The sequence below is a fragment of the Prionailurus viverrinus genome, chromosome B1 (genome assembly GCF_022837055.1).
Source record: "Prionailurus viverrinus isolate Anna chromosome B1, UM_Priviv_1.0, whole genome shotgun sequence".
Taxonomy (NCBI): domain Eukaryota; kingdom Metazoa; phylum Chordata; class Mammalia; order Carnivora; family Felidae; genus Prionailurus; species Prionailurus viverrinus.
In genome coordinates, this window is record NC_062564.1 from 150628156 (window position 1) to 150652822 (window position 24667).

Genomic DNA, 24667 nt, shown 5'->3' on the forward strand with positions numbered 1-24667 from the left:
TAAATCAACAATTATTTTATTGCACACTTACTAAAGTCCTACCTCTCAGTATATGTTGATCCCCTTTGCTTCCCCCAAGTGAAGTCAGAAGAGACAGAAGTCCCAAAGCTTTCCTATCTACTGTAGTGTGAGGGAGGAGGTGTATATGAAAGGAAGAGCATGTGCTTTGATTCAAACAAACCTAGTTTCAGTTTTCAGCTCTGCCATTCCTAATTTTTAGTTATTTACTCTCTGACCCTCAGTTCTCCTATGTTCAAAACAGGGTTCATAATACCTGCTTTACAACTGTGAAGATTGGCAATATACATGTACAATGCCTGACACTTAGACTCTCATGATAAAAGTATGGAATACATTTTCCAACATTAACATAACGTTTTCAAGTCAATAAAAGAGAGCAAAGAGAGGGGGAAGATGGTTAAACATGTTACAACTGAATTATCTGTTTTGCTGTTTAAATGCAAGCACTAAAAATCTCACTAATCAGGAACAAGCTTTGAAAGCAAAGTATTTTCTTGCACAGATTTCCATTGCATTGAGTAAAAATTCAGTGTTTACAAACATGTTTTCTCTACTAGTTTACAAAGTAAATATTGTGCACGATTTAGACTGTGTTGGCATAAGCTTTGTAACCAGCCACATACAGAGAGGTTCAATGACAAGGTTCACTATCAACAAGAAAGATATTTCTTCAGCTGTTTCTACAGGGTGGAACAACCCATTCTTATGCAATTAATTATGGCTTGTGAGATTAGATGACTTGAGCTCCACACCCTTTATTTATTGAGTCATATGTTTCATGGTGCTTTTTAGTCATTGAGTTTAACGTGTTTTCCATGAACTGAAGCAAAGTTGGTGCTAAAGTCATTCCCATGGGAGGCTCATCCAAGCTAAAGCATATGCTGACTTGAGCCTTTGGCTTTTCTTTTCAGCCTCCAACCTACTCCTAATCTTTCAGTACTTCTCCCTCCACACTCACAAATCTTAACACATTAGTTCATCTCTGGTTGAGGAGAAGGGTCAATCCATTGGCCCAAAATCCATTAGGTTTTTGGGTTTACCCTTGACTCCAAACCTGTCTCCTTTTGGCTCTGCCACTACTCAGCAGCCACTAACATTTTCTGAAATCACAAATGCCAAACTCTGAATTTGTGATCGCATGTCATTGGTACAGTGACCACCTAAGGTAGAAGATGAGTAAATGGAGTCTCAAAAATCAGCAAATGTCAAAGTGCCAATTTTCTCCAACTTGAAGTTCACCACAGTAGTGGTTTCCAAATATTGGACTCTGGACCAGCATCAGTGACAGTCAGTTTTCACCAGTATAGCAAAATGAACAAAGGAAGAGCAATAGAGTAAACAGGTATCATAAGGCTAAAGCCAAGTTATTTATTTTCTGATAGCCTGAGATTATGTCCTTCCTACTTCTACGTACTTCAGTGTCCTTTCTTTAAATGATAAGGTTTGAGCATGGTTATTTTTTTTTAACATGTTTATTCACCAGAATTGAAGGTTGGCAAGTCTAGGTCTGCCTCCAATAATCTTTTGAAATGTTATTGGTCCCAGAACCACAGAATACAATGTGCAGGTGGTACATTGCAAAATAGCAGGAAGTGCCCTTCTGTAAGTTTCTGAGTTATGCAGAGCCCAAACAAGATCAGGCAACCCTGCAATGAAACCTAAATGTCTGGGAATCACTGACCCTCAGAGCATTCTTTTCACACTTATACCAGAATGTTGGCAAAACAAATAGCAAAAATGAAAGACTATATTCTGGCTAAATGTAACTGCTTTTCAGCTCTGTTAAGTCTTTTAAATCTGACACATGCTTATAAGTTAACACATGCAACAAATATTTATAAATATCATAAGTATTTATCACCTATTTATGCCAGGCAACCTGCAAAGTGTCTGAAACATAAGCATGCACACTATCTCTTCCCTCCAAAGGCACACAGCCTAGTGGTAACCTATTTAACTAGAAATATATTTCATAACATAACTTCGTTGATCTTCAAAATGTCTTGTGAGGCAGATATTATTAATTCCATTTGTCAGACTAGGAAAGTCTCAGATTAATGACAGTGTGATCTCCAAGCACACAAGGGATAAAACAGAAATTCACACTTAGCCCTTCTGGTTACCTCCCTCGTGCAAGTATATGTGGTTGTGGGTAGGTGAAGAAGATAGCATCTGGACTATATACTCAATATAATGCCATGTACTCTATTAGTACCAATCTTTTGACTCACACTGAAGTTGACAAATTCATGGGGGAAAAATGATAAATCATGCAAATCTGCTGCTGGTACAGTTCTTCATTTCAGGGGCTTGCTACTCTTTCTGGATCTCAACACTTATCCTCTGTTCACACCCCACTTTTAATAATATGGAGAATATGACAGTGAGGAATGCTACTGTTCCGACTCCCTTCCCCCCACTCCCCACCCAAAATGATTAATCTTCTATACACCACTGGGATGGTGCCCAGTTACGGGAGGTTACTACAGTAAGTGTCCAACATAGGGTCTTAGAAAAACTTACAGCAAAACAGAACAATTAGCTGTTATTCTTGAGAACTTCATCAACTGACAGAAGAAGGGAAAGTAAGTGCAAAGCATAGGTCAGATTAACTTATTTTTCTATCAACTACCAAAATGTCAACAGTTCTGTGCTGAAAGAAATTTGAAAGAAAAATTATTAAGAAGAATGTTAGTTCAGGTTCATTTCCAGGATTATGTTCTGATCAATAATCACTGCAGTTTCCTATAAATAGAACCACATATAGGCTAAAAGACTTGGGGAGGCAATAATGATCATGAGTACTGAAATCATGGCTTCTCTAAGTGAAAGAATTAGTCTTTGATCATTTTCTCTTGTTCTAAGGCCAGCACGGGTACCATCAGCCTCACGATTCCTGAATCCCTATGTAGTGGGTTTCGTTGTTGTGGCAGGAGTGGTAATCCTGGCAGTGACCATAGCTCTACTCATCCACTTTTTAGCCTTTGGTAAGTACTAGAAGACTAAAAGTACCACTTTTTAGACCAAATAACTAAATATACCTTCAGAGGACAAGTCTGTCATTCTTTTATTGCCACTTTTATTTTCTAATATAACCTAATTGAGGGTCTTCTATATCTCTAAATACATGTTTGTGTCTATATATTCCCTCAATCAGTACTTTTCTCTTCTCTGTCACTTTTGTTTTTTTTAAATAAACATTATTACCCAGGCAAGAATTACTCTAGCCAAAGGAAAAACGTCTCTTGATTCTTTTCTCACACTAGAATTTGCTTACTGTGTTTTTTCACTTAATATCATGATTTCCTTCTTCATATAATAACCTGATAAAACTGTAGAAGTTAAATATTGCAAAGAACTTTAAGTTTCAACACCTAAAAATTGGATGTACCTAGTTATTTGTTAATTCATGATCTATTTCCTGATAAAACAGTTTTAGTTAAGAGAAGAGTTATGAAAGATAAGGGAAAAAAACAAATTTTTAAAAAAGATCTGTTCTTTTACTTTTCTCTATTATAACAAAAATGTAGAACATATGGACAAGAAACAATATAAAGAACACATATACCCTGCTCATTCATAAACAATGTTCCTTAATATTTCAGTGAACATCCCTTTCAGATGTTTTAACGTAAATATGTCAAATTTCACTAGATAACATAGGCTATAATCTGATTTTATCACTTATAAATGTACTTTGAGGTTATTTTATCTCAGCTACAATTGTGTTAAGTCATTTAAATCATATGTGTGGGTGTAGGTATATGGGTATCCATGAATATGGAGAGAAAGAGAGAACATAATTTATTGTATGTTCTATTGTAAATGGGCAAAAATGCTTATTTGAGAGTTGAAAAACTCCTAGTGGCACAATAAAATTACCAACATTAGAAAAAACAGTAATGAGGAATAATATTTCTCAGCCAATCTAATTACAAAGTTGTTGCTACATTTTGCTATCAAATCACCCAGAGTCAACTATGTCTTAGGTGAACTACAGAGGCAGGAAAAAGAAATCTCAAGTTTCCAATTAAATTAATGAATTTTCACTTTTGGTGGTACTATATTGTCACACAAACAGAACCTAGGTTAATCCTCTTCAGAGGGTGACCATTTACAGCCCTTGAAAGACTTGTCCTTCCACTACAAAGGAATACATTACCCTTCCACCAGGATCTCCAACTCTTTCTCCTGATTGAAGTATTTCTCTGCATTAGTTATCGCATATGAACGATCAAAAGAAAGCAGGGATTTTCCTGAGACAGGTTAGGTTATGCCCTTGTTCACAATGTTTCTAAGATGTATACAGTGTGTTTTGAGAGTCTTTATTTTCCTCACACAGCTGAATATGTCCTCTGGAAGACTTTTTTTGATGAAAACAATTCACACTGGACAACCAATTAGATATCCTGTTCAAAGGCTTATTTTCTAGTTTTAGTCTAAAAAACTAATGACAAGTCAATAATACCCCTAAAAAGATTATCATTTGAAATAATTTTAAAAACTATTCAGAATTATTTTGGGTATTCCTTAGTGATAAGTGAATAATAGCATATTATAGACGTTCATTAATATTTCTTGAATTAATAAATCTGCAATCACAAATCTCCCAAAAATATAGTAAAAATGAAAATTATGATACTTCTGAGCAGTTTGATTTCACAAATGATGCTGCTCTGATTTTCCTACATCTTTAAATTTTCAGCTTTGCCAATTTAAAAAAGAGAGAGACGAGTAATTTTATTATAGTTACATTTATAGTAAGTTTGGAGTTTTATGAGAAGCAACTTTTTTTAAATTGTGTAAGATAGCCTCCCATAATCCTGAATAAACTAAAGATTAAAGTACTTAGCAGTGAAATTGATTCTGCCTTTTCTTTGTTTTGCAGATCAAAAGTCTTATTTTTATCATAGCAGCTTTCAAATCCTAAATGTCAAATACAGTAATCAGTTAAATTCACCAGCTACACAGGAATATAGGGATTTGAGTGGAAGAATTGAATCTATGGTAAGTTAATATTTCTCTTTGCTCTTTATCCCATCATCAAACAAATTTGATAATAAATCTGATATTTTGTGATATATCTGTAATTGCTAGATGCTCTATATTGTTTTCTTCCCTGAATACTGAAAGATATGTTTCTTTGTGATTTTTCCAAGTTAATTTGCTAGTATACTGGTTCTTCTTTACATTTTTTAAGTCATAAGTGGAAAGTGTTAGAAGAGTCTTGAATAAATTAATATTTTACATGATTATGACTTCAAAGGCTGGAAGTCTATTGTTTGTGCAAGTTGAGCATTTATTACTGCTCTCCTTGAGATTGCCTTTCTAAATCCTTTTCATTTTGCCTTCTTTCCTTTTTCTTATCCAACTAAACACACAGGTAGCAGGTGTTAAAAGATATGTTTGCATGTCCATAATAACATAGGTTAAACAACACCCTACTTTGGCTCAATGATACACATAGAAAATATGCAAAGCAAGCTCGGGCTTTCAGTTGAAGAGGCCTGCTAGGAAACCTCACAAGTGGGCCCTTTGCATTCATTTATGACCATGGACCAGTGTGTGACCTTTCACCCAGAAAGTCAGAGTTGACCAGTGTCAAGGTTGCTTACTTACCCTTCCTTTTAAAGAGTCCTAAGAATATAAATTAATCCAGTTGCTCTAAAACTTAAACATTAACAAAATCACCTGGCAGGCTTTTCAAAACACAAATTTCTGAGCCGTGATGTGAGAGTCTCTGATTCAATAGGTCTGGGGTAAACTGAAGAATTTCCATTTCTAAGTTCCCAGGTGATGCTGATGCTAATGGTCCAAGGACCACAATTTGGGAACCACTAAGTTAATCTAATGAGGACTCTCATGGCTGGAGGACTGAATCACTGGATTGTCTAACACATTTTTCCCCAGAGGCAAACCTCACTAGAAGCCAACTTATGGGACAACTGCTTAGTTAGCATGGGATTAGAGCAAAGGAAGTTAGGTATATCATTTAAATGTTTAATGAGATCAGAATAACAGCTGAATCAGTGATTTGGGAGGAGAATCTATGACAGATCCTAAGATTTTCCTTGTTTTGAGAACCTTGAGAGTTTTGCAGAGTACTGGGCAGGCATTTTGTAAAATCCCATAACTGGGCTTTCTAAACCATTTCCTCATGCTTAGGGTGGAATTACAGGTTCAGGGGAGGACGACCATACAGAAAGAGTATCATTTTCACTCCATCACATGAAGGGGGTTCATTAAATTGTCAACATGACTTATCACTGTCAACTTGATCACCCAGCTGAAGTAGTGTTTGTCAGGTTTCTACACTGTAAAGTTACTTCCTCTCTTTTCCATACCATACTCTTTGGATGAAAGACACTATGTGCAAGCCACACAGAAGGAGTAGAGGAGTGAAGCGTTAAGCGTTGAATGTTTGAAGACTATTTAAAATTCTTCAGTCAATTCTCCCATGTATTTATCAACCAGTTGCTTATATCAATATAGTGGTCTCTGCATTTTTAAGATTAATTTTTATTTGTTTATTTGTTTTTAACTGTACCTTTTTTTTTTAATTTTTTTTAATGTTTATTTATTTTTGAGACAGAGAGAGACAGAGTGCAAGTGGTGGGGGGGTCAGAGAGAGAGGGAGACACAAAATCTGAAACAGGCTCCAGGCTCCGAGCTGTCAGCACAGAGCCTGATGCGGGGCTCGAACCCACGAACCGTGAGATCATGACCTGAGCCGAAGTCGGATGCTTAACAGACTGAGCCACCCAGGCGCCCCGAACTGTACCTGTTTTTTTATTTTTTGTTTTTTTTAAATATAATTTATTATCAAATTGGTTTCCATACAACACCTAGTGCTCACCCCAACAAGTGCCCTCCTCCACTCCCAATGCAGCACTTTCAACAACAGCCTAAATGTCCATCAACTGACAAATGGATAAAGAAGATGTGGTTTATATATACAATAAGATTAATTTTTAGGCTGCACTCCAGAAGTGCTCCAGTTTACATTTTCACCAGCAGCACATAAGTATGCACAAGTATGCTTATTTCCCCACAGCATTAACCCTCAATGTTGTAAATCATTTTAATTGTTGCTAATCTAGTAGGTGAGAAGTGATATCTCACTATTATTTGGATTTTCATTTCTTTGATTACTAAGATTTAATCTGTTTTCATATAGTAATAGGTCATTTTTATGACTTCATTTGTCAATTGCCTGATCATGACTTTGCCCATGTTCTTACTGGAGCATTTGTCTATTCTATATGGATTCAAAAAAAAACAAAAACAAAAACAAAAAGAATACCACTTATCCTTATTAGCATATTAAAGTTTGCCTGTCATTCACATTGCATATATTTCTCTAATAATGTGATTTGACTCTCAATCCTATTTATGATGTAGGGATTTTTTAATGTTAAACATTTAATTTTTTTATATATTTCGTATGTATTTATATATTTCATATATATTTTATATGTTTATAGAGCTAAATTATCAATCCCTTTTATGATTTCTCATTTTGTGTCATGTTAAAAATGGCTTTATTCATTCTAAATACTCTTTAAAATATTAACCCTCATTTTCTTTTTATAATTTTATTATTTCAGTTTTTAGTACCAAGCTATTGAGAGTACTGTGGTTTTATAATATATTTAAACACCTGGCAGGAAAAGATTTCACTTGAAATTCTTCTGATGTATGATTTCCATAATCTCATTTATTTATCCTTCTGTAAAACCACTTTGAACATTTAAAACATTGTATGAATGATACTCTAATAAGGTGCTAATCTATAGTTTACAAAGCACTTTCACATGTATTATACAGTCATATAAATTGACAAATAATTTTTATAGATGCATAAAATAAAGGTTGTGAGTTTAGGAAACATGTCAAAGGCCATTCAACTGGAGTGTAGTAGAACCAGAATTCAAACCAAGGTCTCCTGACTCCAAATCCAAGTATCATACCATTTCCCAATGGTAACATGAGTATCATCATTGTCCTTGTCCCACAGACAACATTGTTTTCCTTCATGAGCAATCGAATAGTCTCAGAAACTTCTATGAGGCAATTCATCTCTCTTTTCTAGCTCTCAGTTTACTCATCAGTGAAATAAAGTCATTGGACCAGATAATTTTCACAGTACATTCTAACTCAAAAAGCCTATGATTTTATGACTTTCATGCAATATATTCATTCATCTGTTTTTCCTATCCTGCCTCTCTGGCCACTCCTCTCTGTCTATATAGGCTCACCTTCCTTTATACTGTCATTAAATTTTGAAATTCCCCAAGGCTTTGACTTATGTTCTCCTCTTTTCTCACACTGTTTTTTTTCTATCCTTAGATGTTCTCTTTGATGAGTGTTACTTCAACCACACTTGTACACTAATGACTCATTCTGTCTCCAGCCCAGACTTTTCTTCTGTACTTCAGATCTGTTCACCACACTGCCAGCCTAATGTCTCCACTTCGCTGTTTTTTTATTAATCTTAAATTTATTCTGCCCCAAATCAAACTCATGATTTCCCCAGAGCATCCTAGCCTCCTTCCAATAATCCTGTCCCCATTAACAACATTTATTCAGTTTTCCAAACCCAAACCCTGGAATTCATCTTTGAATTACTGCCCTCTATCATTCCAAATACCCAATCCATTACCAACCTCTGCAGGTTTTATCTTCTTTATTTCCCTCAAATCCATTCATTTCTCTTCATACCTACTAACACCATGTCCATCCAAACCATCACCTCTACTCTGAACTACTAAAATAGCATTAACTGATTTGCATTTCTTCCCTAAAACTAAATATCCATAGGCAGCAAAAGAAATTATTCTCAAATTGCAAATCTGATTATATTATCCTTTTGTTTAAAACACTTCAGCAACTTCCCATTATTTATGATAAAGACCACTAACAAGACATGCGTGGTCTGGCCATTCTGGCTCCCTAGCCTCCTTGCTCTCTATGCTACAGCTGCACTGGCCTTCTTTCATTCCTGAAACACACCTGTGTGTTCCCACCTCAGGACTTTGCATGTGCCATTCACTTCACTTGTGAGGCTTTTTCCTTCCTCTTCAACTAGCTAACTTTGATTCTTCCTAACAATCTCAACTCCACCAGCATTTCCTCCAAGAAACCTCTCTAATATTGATTGGATCAAATTCCTCTACTGTATTTCTGTACTTATCAGTTGTAATTTTACTTAAATGTGGATGATAACTTGATTGGTGCTTGTCTGCTGCCATTAAATGTAAGCTCCATAATGGCAAGGACTGTTTATTTTCTCTCACCATTGTACCCAGTGCGTGATAGAAGGGGTTTGCAGCAAAAAAGTTACTGAAAAACTGTTGTTGAATGAGTGAAAAAAATGAATAAGGCCATCTAGAAATATTGAAAGCACCAGTTTGCAAAATATATATATCAAAACCATGAGCGCATTCTGACTAAATGGGATGGGTCTCTGTCAATAAAACAAAAGATTACGGTCAGGATTCATACCTGGGATCAACTGAACTGTTGAAACTCCCCTTTGTTATCAGGTGTGATAATGCAATAAATTCTGCAAACAATTGCCACTTTTTCCAAAATATATCTAATTATAGTCCCATGAACAAACTAGTTCATAGGAAGAGAAAGAAAACAATACCCATTTGAGATTAATTTTATCATATCACTTAAACCATCAGGGCTTCTGGGTAAAATTCATTTCAGTTACATCCATTTAACAAGCATTAATTATTGGAGTGCCTGGGTGGCTCAGTCGGCTAAGCGTCTGTCTCTTGATTTCAGCTCAGGTCATGATTTCATAGTTAATGAGATTGAGCCCAAAGATGGACCCCATGCTAATAGCACAGAGCCTGCTTGGGATTCTCTCTCCCTCTCTTTGCCCTTCCCCTGCTTATACACAGGCCCTCTCTCTTAAAATAAATAAGTAAGCTTAAAAAAAAAAGCATTGATCATTACTTAATGCCAAAAAAAAAACCCAATTTGATAACATACTTGACAATGAAATGTTCTTTGAATGAATAAATAAAAGATGCATTCTATCTGTTGGTTCCTGTGCCAAGTCTTAGGGATACAAAATAAAGACATCGTTGTAGTCAGAGGCTCACAGAGGTCTCCAAAACGGGGTTGTGCATTCCAGGGAGGGATTCACAGTAATTAATTGTGAATACTCAAATACTTGGATATCACTCTATATGTTTTCTTCTCATAAAGAGTATTTTTTAGAAGGAAGTGTTTTGTTACTATTTAATAAATGGATTGGCATTGGTACCTTGTTTGGTTTTATGTCAGCTGGTCCCACACAATGTTTGTAAAGGTATCTTGAGGGAAGAGGGGAAGGGCAGTAACACTTTTACTTGCTCTGAGTAGATTTCAACAATGTGCAGTTTCAACTGGATTTAAAGATTTTATTATCTAGTTCTAAAACTAAACAAAGCCTCCCCGAAATCACTAAAGGAACTGAGAAGAATCCTGCAAAACACAAATTTTAAAACCACAATTCGGAGATAACTCTAATATGCCAAGGACAGTAATGACCAAGTAAAGGAACAGTAAGGTAATAACAGAACTGACACTTCACTGCTAGTGACTAAAGCAAATTTACCAAGTGAAGCAATAAACAGTATCTTTCTTAGAAGATATTTAATACAAACACACATACATACCCTGTCTCTTCAAAGCGTAAGAAATTAGGTGCTTTTTAAATGAAGTTCATACCATGGAGAGAAGACTTTGAAAATATGTTTAGCAACAGGTCCATCATGAGGTGTTTGGATTTTCTTGTGTTTTACTGAAAATGTTGCATCTTACCTATAAAAGTGCTTAGACATGCACACATAAAAACTGGGGGGGAAGGATTAACTATCATGCTTGGTTGATTTTGAACATACTTCTTTTAATGTTTTTTAAATGTTTATTTATTTTTGAGAGAGAGAGAGCACAAGCAGGAAAGGGGCAGAGAGAGGGGGATAGAGTATCTGAAGTGGGTCTGCATTGTCAGCACAGAACCCAAGGTGGGGCTCAAACCCACAAACCTTGAGATCATGACCTGAGCTGAAATCATACGCCTAACCGACTGAGCCACCCAGGTGCCCCTAAACACACTTCTTTAAAAAAACATATAAAATGAAACACATTCCATTTGGTTTGCAAGGATAACCAATTGAAATCAGGGAAGACGGAAAGTCACATGTTAAATTTCAACAAAACCTTTGCACAATGGTTGGGAGGGACTGACAACTTTGTGTCACGATTTATTAAATTGTGCCAATGAGGCACTTTATACATTTAGAGCCACGTAATGGTGTGGAAATGTCTTCACCATTCCAAACCAAGTATTTAAATTAAACTTAGAATCATAACTTTGAATCATTTTATCACAAAGTATTTCAAAAATTATAAATTCTATCCACATTACCAATGAAAATATTATTACTAAATATAAAGGGGATAAAATGACTAAATGTTTGCTCTGTTAATTTGGTCTTTTAAATTTCTAATTTCGTCAATGTTTTATAGTATATATTATTAGCAGTACAGTGTTACTGCATATATATAATTTATAAATAAATATACATGTTTGTGCTACTCATGCATAAAATATTTTATCCATAGGAATGCATAATCAAAAATTTTTGGAGACCACTATAATAATAGATCATATTGCCACATATTTTATCTTTTTCTTGAAAACTGAACTTTCCATATATGGTTAAACAGAAAAGAAACTGATAACTGGAGGGTGGTTGAAATCACAAAAACAACATTATTTCCATTATTCAGCTCATGAATAATATAAACAAAACCATACCTATCAAGTAAGAAGACACTAAAAATAAGGTGATTTATCTTCATGGGTAGCTAATAAGATCTTTCTTCTCTAATTATGGAAATGTGTGATAACTGCAAACATTCTATATGTAATTGTCTTACACTTTAATGGCTGGTCTATTAACAAATTTAATGATTCACTTTGTTAGAATTTAAATAATCCACATCTCACTTCAGTTCTTATCAACTATGAACATTACTGAGGTATGAGAATTCTAGACTATTCTAGAATACAAAGATAATACTGACACCCTCAATCAGTGAAGAAATATAAAATAGTACTCTGTTTTTCATTGTTTACTTGATTTTTGTCCAACACCCTTGGGAAGAGCCACCAAATCACACTGAGTACAACATCTGATGTTTAGATGCCTTCTAGTGAAGATGCATCCTATCCATTATCATGTTTGTATCATAAGTGAAGAAATAGGCACTGCATCAAAAGGCTGTTTCCCCAGACTAAATCAATCCTATGTGTTGAGATGAAATTGAACTAAAATTTCATTGAAATTTGAACTGAACTGAACTGAAAACTCCAGTCCCTATTCCTCATTAACTTAAGTCCTGTGTTGCAAGGTTGGGAGGAAGGAGTACAACTGGAAGCATAAAAACATTTTCCCCTTTCTTTCTATAGATTACTAAAACATTCCAAGAATCAAATTTAAGAAATCAATTCATCAGAGCTCATGTTGTCAAACTGAGGTAAGTGGAACTATATAAAAATATATATAAGCTTAGGGGTGCCTGGGTGGCTCAGTTGGTTAAGCGTCCAACTTCGGCTCAGGTCATGATCTCATGGTCCGTGAGTTCGAGCCCCGCGTCAGGCTCTGTGCTGACAGCTCAGAGCCTGAAGCCTGCTTCAGATTCTGTGTCTCCCTCTCTCTGCCCCTCCCCAGTGTATGCGCGCTCTCTCTCTCTCTCTCTCAAAAATAAACATTAAAGCTTTAATGTTTATTAAATAGTAATATTACTAGTAATATATTAAGCTTATATTAAGCAATATGGCCCATTTGACTTTTGTTCACAGCATAGATAATGAGACATTCACACAATTTGTTGCAATATTATGAAAGTAGTATTATGGACAGCTTAAAAAACAATGCAAATAAACAAAAACAAAACATGCCACATTTTGATCTATTACTAATGTAAGTAAGCATATCACTTGAATACATGGTAGAAAAAAAAGAAAGGTTAAAGAGAGTTGGGTGAGGGTACAGTAACAAGGCCATCCTACTGTATAAATCCAGTGGATACCATTCACAATACAGTCTATGTAAACAGTGCCCCCTTGCAGTTGTGCAATTCTGTGGTCCTGGGCATATTCAGCCAAGATCAGAACACTATGACCAACATCAAGCTTTTTGGTTTGTATCTGCCTGGAATGCTATAACACAAAGGACCTTGTGGTCAAATCCAAGCATGTGTGGCATGAATTAACAATAAGGGGAGTAGCAGCACGCATTCTAGTTATTTGACATTCCTACCTTAGTTGAATATATACTTATCTGTGTGATGTGATGAGACAGGCCCTCCCAGCTAAAATACTGACCCTTACTGACCTTACCACAAATGCCTCAAATGCCCACATTACCCAATCCTTCAAATAATATGCAAAAGTCCTTTGAAAGGGAGGTGTTTCCCAAATACCACCACCACAAGAAAATTAATAGTTCTTATTTGCTGTAGAAATACTTAGTAAGTCCAGAGCATGAACATCTGGTCAGATACGTTTTGTTGAGAAATGAGAGGGGAAGGAAGAATCCATGGGAAGAGTACTACCAAATCAATTTTAGTCAGTTCAGCACACTTTCGACTTAGCACTGTCTTGTGAAAATCTCTGTACTAGCCACTGGCTTTCAAAACTTGTAGGATTGAATGAGTCATCTGTACTATTTTACTTCCCACTTACTGCTCAGTCCCCTGCAATCTTACTTCTGATGCCACCACAAAATGCTAATCGCCTTTGCCAAATTCAACAAGGACATTCAAATCACAAGCTCCAAGCAAATTATATAATCTTCTGTTTGGACCTCTCAGTGATATTTGGTACTGTTGTATTTTTAATCCTTCTTAAAATAGTACCATCCTGTAGTTTCTATGACCCTACACACCCTATTTTCCTCTTACCTCTCCATTCACTCCTCAATTTTCTTCACTAGCTCTTATTCCTTCTCTGCACATCCTTCAAATGTTGGACATGAGGCTGTGCTATAAGCCTCTCATCTTCTCAGTTCACATTCTTGACTTTCAGTGGCTTAATTGACCCCTATATGTTCATCATTCTCAAAGTTGCATCTCTGGGCCAGTCCTCTCTTCTCATCTCCAGTCATGAATGTACACAGCCATCTCCTTAATGTCATCACACAGGTATCTCACAGACAACTCAACTTACTAAATCCAGACCTGAACCTATCAACTCTCTCCCACCAAATGTTACCTCAAATTAATTGAGGTGTCACTTTCAACTTAGTTGCTCAAGAAATATGTAAGTCATCTTTAATTCCTCCTCTCCCTCAACCCATACATCCAATCATCTAATCTTTCAGTTCTATTTTCTAAATATCCCTAAGATCCGTAACTTTTCTTCAAACAGTGCCCTCAACCATCTCTCTCCTGGACTATGAACAGCCTCCTAATGAGTCTCCTTTCCTCCAGTCTTGCTCCACTCCACATTCTACAAAGCAGTCAGAAAGACTTTTTGAAACAAAATTCTAAACATATTACTCCCCTGGTTAAAATCCTTCCATTGGCCTCTCCTGGGCTCATCTTTCACTATCATCCAACTAGACTTCTTTCAATTCTTCACTGGCCCTAACCTCAAGACCTTCATATAAGCTATTCTCTCTGCTGGAAATGTACACACACTTTTCCCCCTTTCCCTTCAGTTTTAAACACAGTGTGTAAATAGAAAGCTTGAGGTACGGTAAGTCAAAAAAAATCAGGAAAGGATTACCCTTAAAAAGATAGTTTGTTACAGTTCACAAGAGGAGGGTACATGCCTCTTTGGTAGAGTTGTTATAAAGAACAAATAAATTAGTGTAAAACACATGGTCCTGTTTGGGTATCTTATTCAAAGTTTGTGTTTCACTAAAGATACCTCTTCTTTGAATTGGTTCTTCTACTTTTGTTAGTCTTTTCTTGTTGACTTGTAGGAATTCTGTATTTATAGTAGGTAGCAATCATTTGTCACTTTCTGTGTTGCAAATATATTCTTCCTGTCCATAGCATATCTTCAAACCTTATGGCATCTTTTATTGTGAAAAGTCAGTTGCAAATAGTCTTATTTAAGAAATTCTTTCTACTCATGTATGTAAAGACATTCATATTTTCTCGTAAGTTGTAAACATTTTTGCTCATATTTAGACACTTTGTATATGATATGAGAAATAGATTTAAATTTTTCCATATGAGTCATTCTCCTTCCATTTGTGATACCACTTCTGCAATACATTGTTTACATATGTCAAAGAATCAATTTCTGGTCATTAATTCTGTTCCTTCCTATTAAGCTTAATACTTGTCATTCAAATAAAATCTACCACTATAGATTTATCTATTTCTCCTTATGCAATATATTTTGAGGACATAGTGTCAAGTACCTATATGTTTAGAATTGGTATATCTTCCTCAGGAATTAGTTCTATCAAGATATTAATCTTTTTTAACCCTAATTAATTTTTTTAATCTTAAGATATCTTTTTTTAATGTGTATTTATTTTTGATGAGAGAGAAAGAGTGTGCAAGGTGGGGAGGGGCAGAGAGAGAGAGAGAGAGAGACAGAGGATCCAAAGCAGATTCGGTACTGACAGCAGCGAGTCCGATATAGGGCTCAAACTTTAGGGCTCACAAAGCATAAGATCATGACCTGAGCTGAAGTTGACCACTCAACCAACTGAGCCACCCAAGCACCTCAGTCTTAAAATCTCTTGTGTCTGATACCATTATAGCTACATTGACGTTCTTGTGGCTATCATTTTTCAATATATTTATCTATCCTTTTATATTTATTATTTACATATTCTTATAGGTTAGACATTTCTCCTAAAACAGAAAGTTAGATAATCTAATGCATTCTAATCATCTCTGCCTTATTTTAGTGATTATCCTTAAAATGTAAATAAGGAGAGTTGGCTTAATCCATTACCCTTCTTCTACTTGGAATTCTTATTCATGTTATGAATGATGTTTTAGCTCCACCTTATTTATAATGACACCAAATCAGTCATTGTAATGATAGATTACCAGTTTGTCACTTTCTCGGTTCCCTATTTCTCACTGTACCTCAACTCTCCTACGTTCAATCTCTCTCTTACTGAAGTACTTCATTTATAAATTTTCACAAGAGTCAGGGCATCTGGGTGGCTCAGTTGGTTAAGCGTCCAACTCTTAATTTCGGCTCATGTCATGATCTCACAGTCATGAGATCGAGCCCTGCTTTGGGTTCCATGCCAAGCATGGAGTCTGCTTAAAATTCTCTCTCTCCCTCTGCCCCTCTCCCCTGTTCACGCTTTCTTTCTAAAATAAAATAAATAGGGGCGCCTGGGTGGCGCAGTCAGTTAAGCGTCCGACTTCAGCCAGGTCACAATCTTGCGGTCCGTGAGTTCGAGCCCCGCGTCGGGCTCTGGGCTGATGGCTCAGAGCCTGGAGCCTGTTTCCGATTCTGTGTCTCCCTCTCTCTCTGCCCCTCCCCCGTTCATGCTCTGTCTCTCTCTGTCCCAAAAATAAATAAACGTTGAAAAAAAAAAAAAGAATCTGTTTAAAATAAAATAAATAAATTTTCACAAGAGTAAATGATCTGTAAAGTATCCTTTTTAATTTTTCTTTGGTCTACAAAAAGTCCTATTTCATCTTCATTCTTGAAAAAGACTTTAGTATGGATATAAAATTCCAAATTAATAGCTATTGTGTCTCAGTGCTATTGTGCTCTCAGTGTATATATACAATTATATATCACCATTTTCATTGCTATTAAAGAACTTGTCCTTCAGTCAAAATGTTCTTTGGTAGCTAATCTCTTCTCCATTGTCTGAATATCTTCCATTTGTCTGTTGAGTTCACAGCTTTTTAATGATGTATTTGTATGTGTGGGTTTTTTTTTTTTTTATTTAGTATGCCTCAGACTCATTGTGATCTAAGCCTTCATGCCTTCATCAATTCTGGATAATTCTCATCATCTCTTGTAATATTGCTGCTCCTTTGTTTTTGTTATTCTTTAGTTTTGCATTAGGTAAACATTGAGCCTTCTCTAGTCTCTTAGCCTCTATTTGATCTGTTTCATCTCTTTATCTGTTACGTTTTGTGTGATGTCTTTATGTTCATCTTTCAGTTCACCAATTTCTCTTCAGCTTTGTCATATTCTATGTAACCTACCCATTGAGTTTTCACTTTCAGTGAAAAGTTATTATTATGTATTCCTGTCTGCAAGCTCTGTTTGTTTCTTTTGTGAACCTGTTTGGTCTGTTTTGATAAAGTCCTATACTTTTCCCATATTTATGACTCCCCTTTTATGTCATTAGTCATTTCAAGTATAGTTATCTATCTGTTAATTTTATTATGCGATGCTTTTGAGGATGCTCTCCTTTTTCTGCTGAATCTAGCTCATGATATGTTGTTTGCCATTGGGATTGTATGCTTATATTTAATCCCACTTCATAAGTAAGACACTATGCAGCCTGGATTTAACATTCAATATTACAGAGCATTTGTTACTCTAGGAGGATCAGCAGCATATGGACCTTTTTTGTTTGTTAATTTCTTAAAGTTTCTGGAACCATGAAGGTGGTGGTACTATAAATCCAAAACGTTCAGGTAGCTAGCCTCATGATCATGAATTATCAGGAGAATCTTCTTTTTTCTGTCTAGACCTGGAACCCTAAGACCCATAGACCTACAGACCTTTTTTTTTTTTTTTTTTTAATGACATGATGAGTGTGTTTTTTTCTTTCCAATCCATGCTTTCATTGAGGGTTTAGTTCTTTGAGAATCCTGGTCTTATTTAGAAACCTAATGTTCATCTCCCTATTTAGCACTAGCCCAAAGAGTCCTCTCCAGCAACTATGTAAATGCTAAAAGTCAAGCCTGTTGGATACTCTAGTGCTTATCACATAATATTCATTTTCCTTATTTTTGGCTTTCCAAGATTTCCCTTCCTTTCACGTGACTTTAGCTTTGCATTCCAAATGAAATGTATTGTATTTTATCAAACACTTCTGGTTATTTTATATGGAGAAGGTTTTTTTTTTTAATTATTTGGGCTTTTGAGATGTTAGAAATGGATATAAATTATTTCTTCAGTGTCTGTTCCTCCATCTAAACTGCAAAATCCATGAGAATAGCAACTGTGAATCTTGGTCACAGCTAATTTCTGAAACCAAGAACAGTGCCTAGTGCAAGAAGGTACCTATTTAATATTGCTAAGTAAATATTAAATTAATATCTGAAATAAATATTACAGCAGAAATGACTATTGAGAGGAGAGGAGGAGGCCTAGAATGAATATGAGAGACAAATTTGTCTAAAGCACCTTTTCAGGAGAGAAGATGGCCAATGTTAGGTGGAGGAAATGATTTACATGGTAATTTACACAGAAAGAAGTGGAAATTATATCCATTTTTGATAATTATAGCCTTCAGTCAAATTATTAAGGCTCACTGTGAGAACTATCTGCGGTTAGCTGATAACAGAGGTAAAATTTTAACATATGACTACAAAAGTTAAATTTTGCTTTTGTAGCCACATTAATGGGTTTAGGTAATAGAAAATTAACCTGAGGCTTTAAGTCACATAAATTTGGAACCTCTCTCCTTACTGGTTTGTTTAATGAGATAAGGGTGTTTTGTTTTATTTTTTAAGATATGTGAAGTCTAATAAAAGCTAATATGTAGTATATACTATTCACTCTTCCCACAAGTTTTGCATATATTAATGGACATCATCTTCATAACAACCCATTTTGATGTGAGGAGACTTAAATACAGAAAGATTAAGAAACAAATAACTTACCAAAGTCAAACCATAAATGGCAGAGCTAGTATTATTCAAATTCTGGCATTCTGACTTCAAAGCAAGCTATACCAAATAGTGGATACAACATACTATGCATCAAAATCAAATATTTGTGGAACAGCATTGTGTGATAGATCATTAAGTATGCAAATACTGTTATGTGACCAGTTAAATTCTAAAGTTGAATTGCCCAAATGAATCTTTTTAATGTTTAATCAATAAGAGTATATAAACAGAACTGAAAATTATAATTATCTATTTTTTAATATATTTATGGTTTTCAGGCAAGAGGGTAATGGTGTGATAGCAGATGTTGTCATGAAATTTAAATTCACTAGAAACAACAATGGAGCATCAATGAAAAGGAGAATTGAGTCTGTTTTACACCACATGCTGAATAACTCTGGAAACTTGGAAATAAACCCTTCTACTGAGATAACATGCAAGTACCATTTTTATATACCATTTTATCCCAATATATCAACTAAACCAGTTTTAATTCATATTTTAATTTAATGAGACTGACTTTTCTTTCCTTGGAATTAAACTTTATGAAAACTATATATTATAAAGCTAGACATAATACATAGTTCTCTAATATAAAACATTCTAAAATTTAAAGAATCATTTAGCATTCATATAATAAATTTTATTTGCTAAACATTCTTTATTACTTTTCCCTCTCAACACTCCTTATCTCTCAACAGGAGAGACATTACTGTCAGATCTTCAATCTGTAGGTGTGCTATAGGAATGGTAAATAGCTGCTCAAGGTCAGAGAACAATTGAATTAACACTCCACCTCACCCAGAACCCAGCATGCAATTGGGAGGTGTGATTAATACTTCTAGAATAAAGAAGAAAATTAGAAGATTTAGCAACATCCTAACTCCTCTCTGAAAATATCTGTATCTCTTCTTGTCTTGACTCTATTTTCATTTTTTCCCATCCCAATTGCTACCACTCTGGTCCAAGCCAACATCATTTCTGACTTGAACTATTTGCACTAGCCTCTATACTACCCATTTTATTTACTGTTGGCCCCTTCCAAACTATTGTCCACATACTGATGAAGTTATGTTTTATATTTTAAAACATAATCTCATCATTATTTAAAAGCTTCCCATGACTTCCCACAAAAACACAAAACAAGCAAACAAAAAAAAAGACCTGTAACTGGGATACCCAGGCTTACCCAGGACAGTCCCAGTTCATGTCAATTGTCCAAGAACCATTATTAATATTAATCCCTAAGTATTTTGGTTTGGACAATAAATGATATGACCATCTCATTTAAAGCCCTGCATGATCTGGTTCAAACTTACCCCTTCAGCTACTTATTATACCACTCTTCCTTATTCATCATAATCTGGCCACATTTTCATTTCCTCCACCTGCCAAACTCTTCTCCTCCTGACTCAGGGCCTTTGTATACATTGTTTCAGTTTCTTATAATACTCTCTAGTTCATCCCTTTACATCCATCAGGTCTCATCTGGGTCACTGGTTTCTAATGTAAGCCTTTTCTAACTTCTATTACTCAATTATTTACCTGTATCATGGACTCCATTTTCCTTCATAACATTTATCACAATCAAAACTACAAAATTATTTGTGTGATATTTCTGTTGATTGTCTTCATCCTACTCTGTAAGTTTCCTAAAGGCAAGAACAAGTCTTTCTTGTTCATCCCAGTGTGCTTCTACTACCATCTACTACATAATAGATGCTCCATTAATATTTCTTGCATGACTAAAAAAAAAGACTTGATATGTACATAGAATTTAAGGACACTCCTCCAACTTTGTCATGCACTATTAATAAACCATGATTCCCTTAATATAAGCTCAGGATTAAAGGATTTTGGTAGCCCCAAAATCCCACACTGGACTGGTATTCAATTAGTATATGCCTGTTATAGCTGTACTAAATGTTATGATATTGAAATGCTTTCCTATCTATCGGTAAACCACCACTGTACCAAGCCCACAAAGATGTCTTCCCAGCCTTTTCAAATACTCCCATCCCTACCCCCAGACTCTCAGTTCATCCCCCTGCAATTGAAGAGTTAATGCTTAGGGACTTCCAAGACACTGCTCTAGCTCCACGGTTTATTACATCCTTCTGACTGGCTGGCTAATACTCATCCATTACAATTTGTTTAATCCCCACAACAACCATAGACTCTACTTTTATTGTTCCCACTCAGAAACGATGGACAATTGCCCAGAGTCCTGCAATCTTCATGTAGGGGAGGCAGGATTTGAACTCAAGTCTCTCTCATTCAAAGAATAAAAACGAGTGGTCAATTCTTTTTATTCCTGGCATCCAAAAGGATATTTGGACTCCCCTGACACAAAGCAGATATGATACCCAAACCCTGTGAAAGTTCTGGCAGGAAATAAGTTTGCAAAAATTGATTTTAGAAAGCATGAAAACTTGTCTGAGAAGTTTAGATATCTTTTATAGGAAAAAAGAAACTGGTTTCTCATTAGAAGCTTTCAAGCAAGGAAGGATATGATCGGACATAGATTTTTAGGGGGAAAAAAAACAGCCTGGTAAAGTAAAGGCAGACACATTGAAAAGTGCAAAGGTGGAGGCAGCGAACGCAGACTGAAGGTTGTTATAATACTACAGATGTTAGGGGCGCCTGGGCGGCTCAGTTGGTTAAGCGTCTGACTTCAGCTCAGGTCACGATCTTGCGGTCCGTGAGTTCGAGCCCCGCGTCGGGCTCTGGGCTGACGGCTCAGAGCCTGGAGCCTGCTTCCGATTCTGTGTCTCCCTCTCTCTCTGCCCCTCCCCCATTCATGCTCTGTCTCTGTCTCAAAAATAAATAAACATTAAAAAAAGAATAGTACAGATGTTAAATGATGAAAGCATGAACTAAAGTAGTAGCCAAAGGGATGGGGAGGATAGGCCTGATTCAAAGGATAGTTAGAGGCTAGAAGATACAAAATCTGAAAGCAAATAAAATGTGAAAATGACAGGAAGGGAGGGAACTGGAGACTGTTTCAGAATTCTAGCCACTGGTAGAAGTGGAATCATTTCCTAAAGGAGGAAATATAACAAAAGTAGCAAATCTGGGGTAAAATTTGGTGACCTTGAGTTTGAGAGGGCTGTAGCATGTGCAGACCTTAAACTAGAATAGACAGACCTTCACTATCTACTATCAACATAGTTTTCTGTCTGCGCCCTCCTCCCATTTTCCCACGTCACACTTTCACTCCTAGCTCTACTGACTTCATTGTTCCACAAACATCATGCATCTCCATGCACTTGTGCCCACTACACCTTCCACCTGGAATACACTTTCACTGCTTGTCTATCTAGAAAATTCCTTTCATGTCTTCAGAATACAGCTCATATGTTTTTCTCACCATGATAACTTGGTGAATATCTCAAGTAGCATGACCACCCTCTCCTTTCTCCTCTCTACTTCATACTTAAATTTATTTGAATGATTTTTAAAAATAATTTCTAAACTGTAAGTCATGTGAGGGCAGACCTCCTGTATTTTTCTCACTGTTACACCTGCAGTACTAAGAATTGTATCAGTTGAGTAATACAGATGTATCAATATATACCTACATATATATTCAGGTAAATGAAAACTTAACTTCTCTTATACGACTTATCACATCATATCTCAACAACTTGCTTATGTTTCTCTTTTCCCAACTAAACTGAGTGAATTGAAAGCAGGAATATCTTTTAAATATCTTTTAAGTATCTTTTAGTGTTTGATGAGAAAAAAGCACAAACTTAAGTATAGATAACAATAAATTGGGGGAAGACTGTAAACACACATTTCTAGGACTTATGACTCAGAGATTCTTTCAGCAGATCTGAGATGAAGCCTAGAAATCTGTATGTATCTTATCAGGCCCTAAGTGATTCTGATGGTGGTTGTCTGAAGACTACATTTAAGAAATTAAGACTACATGTAATAATATACAGTCCTTATTGTATTCATCTTACTCTCACTTTTTTTTTTAACACCAGCAATTACTGACCAGGATACAGTGGATATGTTCACTCAAGGTAAGTTTCAAAATTACCTTATAAAAATGGTTTCCAAAATATAAATAGTAAACATTCAAGTATTTGCACTCTTTGTCAAGGTAGTTTCTATTGAGGTGTTATTTTTATTCTTACTTCACTCCTGTGGTCTGAGATAAAACATTGCTGATTCCAACGGCCAGTGGAGTGATGTGTAGGTTTTCCCCTCCTTTTAGAGGAAGGTGCTGGCAGCAATGGCATTCTGTGTCAAGTCTGGCCTCAGGAAAAGTTTTTTTGCAGCTTTGGGAAGCTTTTCCTGCCCCAGTTCTATGGTGGCACTCCCTTAGACTTATAAATTATGTTTGGTGACACCATTTATATGGCTTCTCCTAATCACAAGAATAGCTTGCTTTGTTGTGGATTTAGGTTAATCGAAAAGTATAGTAAAAAAAAAAAAAATTATAAAAAGTGATGTTAGTTTTAGGTCTCAAATCTTAAGAAAAAGTCACTACTTTCCAATGTCATTCTGTATACTCTCAGGCTAGGATAGCAGAAATATAATCCCTAGAAAACAGCTGTTTACTTCTCTGGCTGATGAAATATAGTTAGAAATTAGTTCAATATACCTCAATAGCTGGCCTATCTCAGATACTTAAGTGATGTTACAAGGTAATGGTACCTTTTTCAACTTCATTTTATATTTAATTCATGCTTATTTTTAATGAAAATGTGCTTAAGTAATTTACTAGGGAATTTGGTTGAAGGATGAAGCAGAGGAACTTATGTTCTATGTATATTCTTTTTTTTAAAGTGTATGTATTTACTTTGTGAGAGAGGGGGGCAGGGGAGAGAGACAATTCCAAGCAGGCTCCACACTGCCAGGGCCCAGCTGGACACAGGGCTCAATCTCAGAACCGTGAGAGCATGACCTCAGCAGAAATCTAGAATCAGACCCTTAACTGACTGAGCTAACCAGGTGCCCCATTCTTTGTATATTCTTAATGAAAGTCTGGAGGTCTGTAAGAAAAAAAAATTGCCTTTGGATGGATGTCCTATTGAAGTAGTGTCACTACTTTAGAGCAATAGAAGTTGTTGCTGATGATTTACTTCTTATTTCTTAGTAATAGACTAAACAAAAGGAAATAAATCATGGAAATGAGGATGAAGAAGGCTTGAATAATCATTTCAGCTTTGGCCATTGGAGTGTTCATGGGCTTTCTCCTTTAAGGCACTTAAATAAACCTCATCTAGATGCTTAGAAACCCTCAGTTACCCTCAAGAATATTCTGTGAAATATGCCCTTGAAAAATGGCACATTTGGTAATATAGAGTCAGTTACATAGGTAGACTGGAACTTCCACGATGAGCTGGATTACCACTATGGAGATTTCTTGATGAAAGCAGTTTTCCTCCAACTTCAATGTGGACATGAATCACTCATAAGAATGTAGCTTCTAATAAGTTCTGAGGATCTGACATGCAGCACGGTGACTACGGTTAATAATACGGTATTGTGCGTTTGGAAGTTGCTAAGTAGATCTCAAGCACTCTCACCACACACACAAGAAGAGTTAACTATGTAATGTGATGGAGGTGTTGGTTATCTTGATCTTGGTAATCAGCAATGTATATGGATATCAACTCATCACACTGTACACTTTAAATATATACAATTATATTTGTCAATTACTCCACAATAAATTTGGGGAGAGGGAGAATGCAGCTTCTGATTTTTTTTCCTGGTGTGGGTCTTAGAGTCAAGTTTTTTCAGCTTTGAGGTATAAATGACAAAATTGTAA

General features: G+C 35.8%; 1 protein-coding gene across 1 annotated transcript in view; it reads left to right on the top strand.

Moving 5' to 3' along the window:
• The window catches only part of LOC125164879 (transmembrane protease serine 11D-like), a 76079-nt gene that overhangs the window by 41414 nt on the left and 9998 nt on the right, over positions 1 to 24667 (top strand). The window contains exons 5-9 of the mRNA XM_047857616.1: positions 2883 to 3008; positions 4910 to 5028; positions 12497 to 12564; positions 19155 to 19312; positions 22872 to 22910. Of these exons, the coding sequence (XP_047713572.1) occupies positions 2883 to 3008; positions 4910 to 5028; positions 12497 to 12564; positions 19155 to 19312; positions 22872 to 22910 (510 nt within the window). The remainder of the gene's footprint in view (positions 1 to 2882; positions 3009 to 4909; positions 5029 to 12496; positions 12565 to 19154; positions 19313 to 22871; positions 22911 to 24667) is intronic.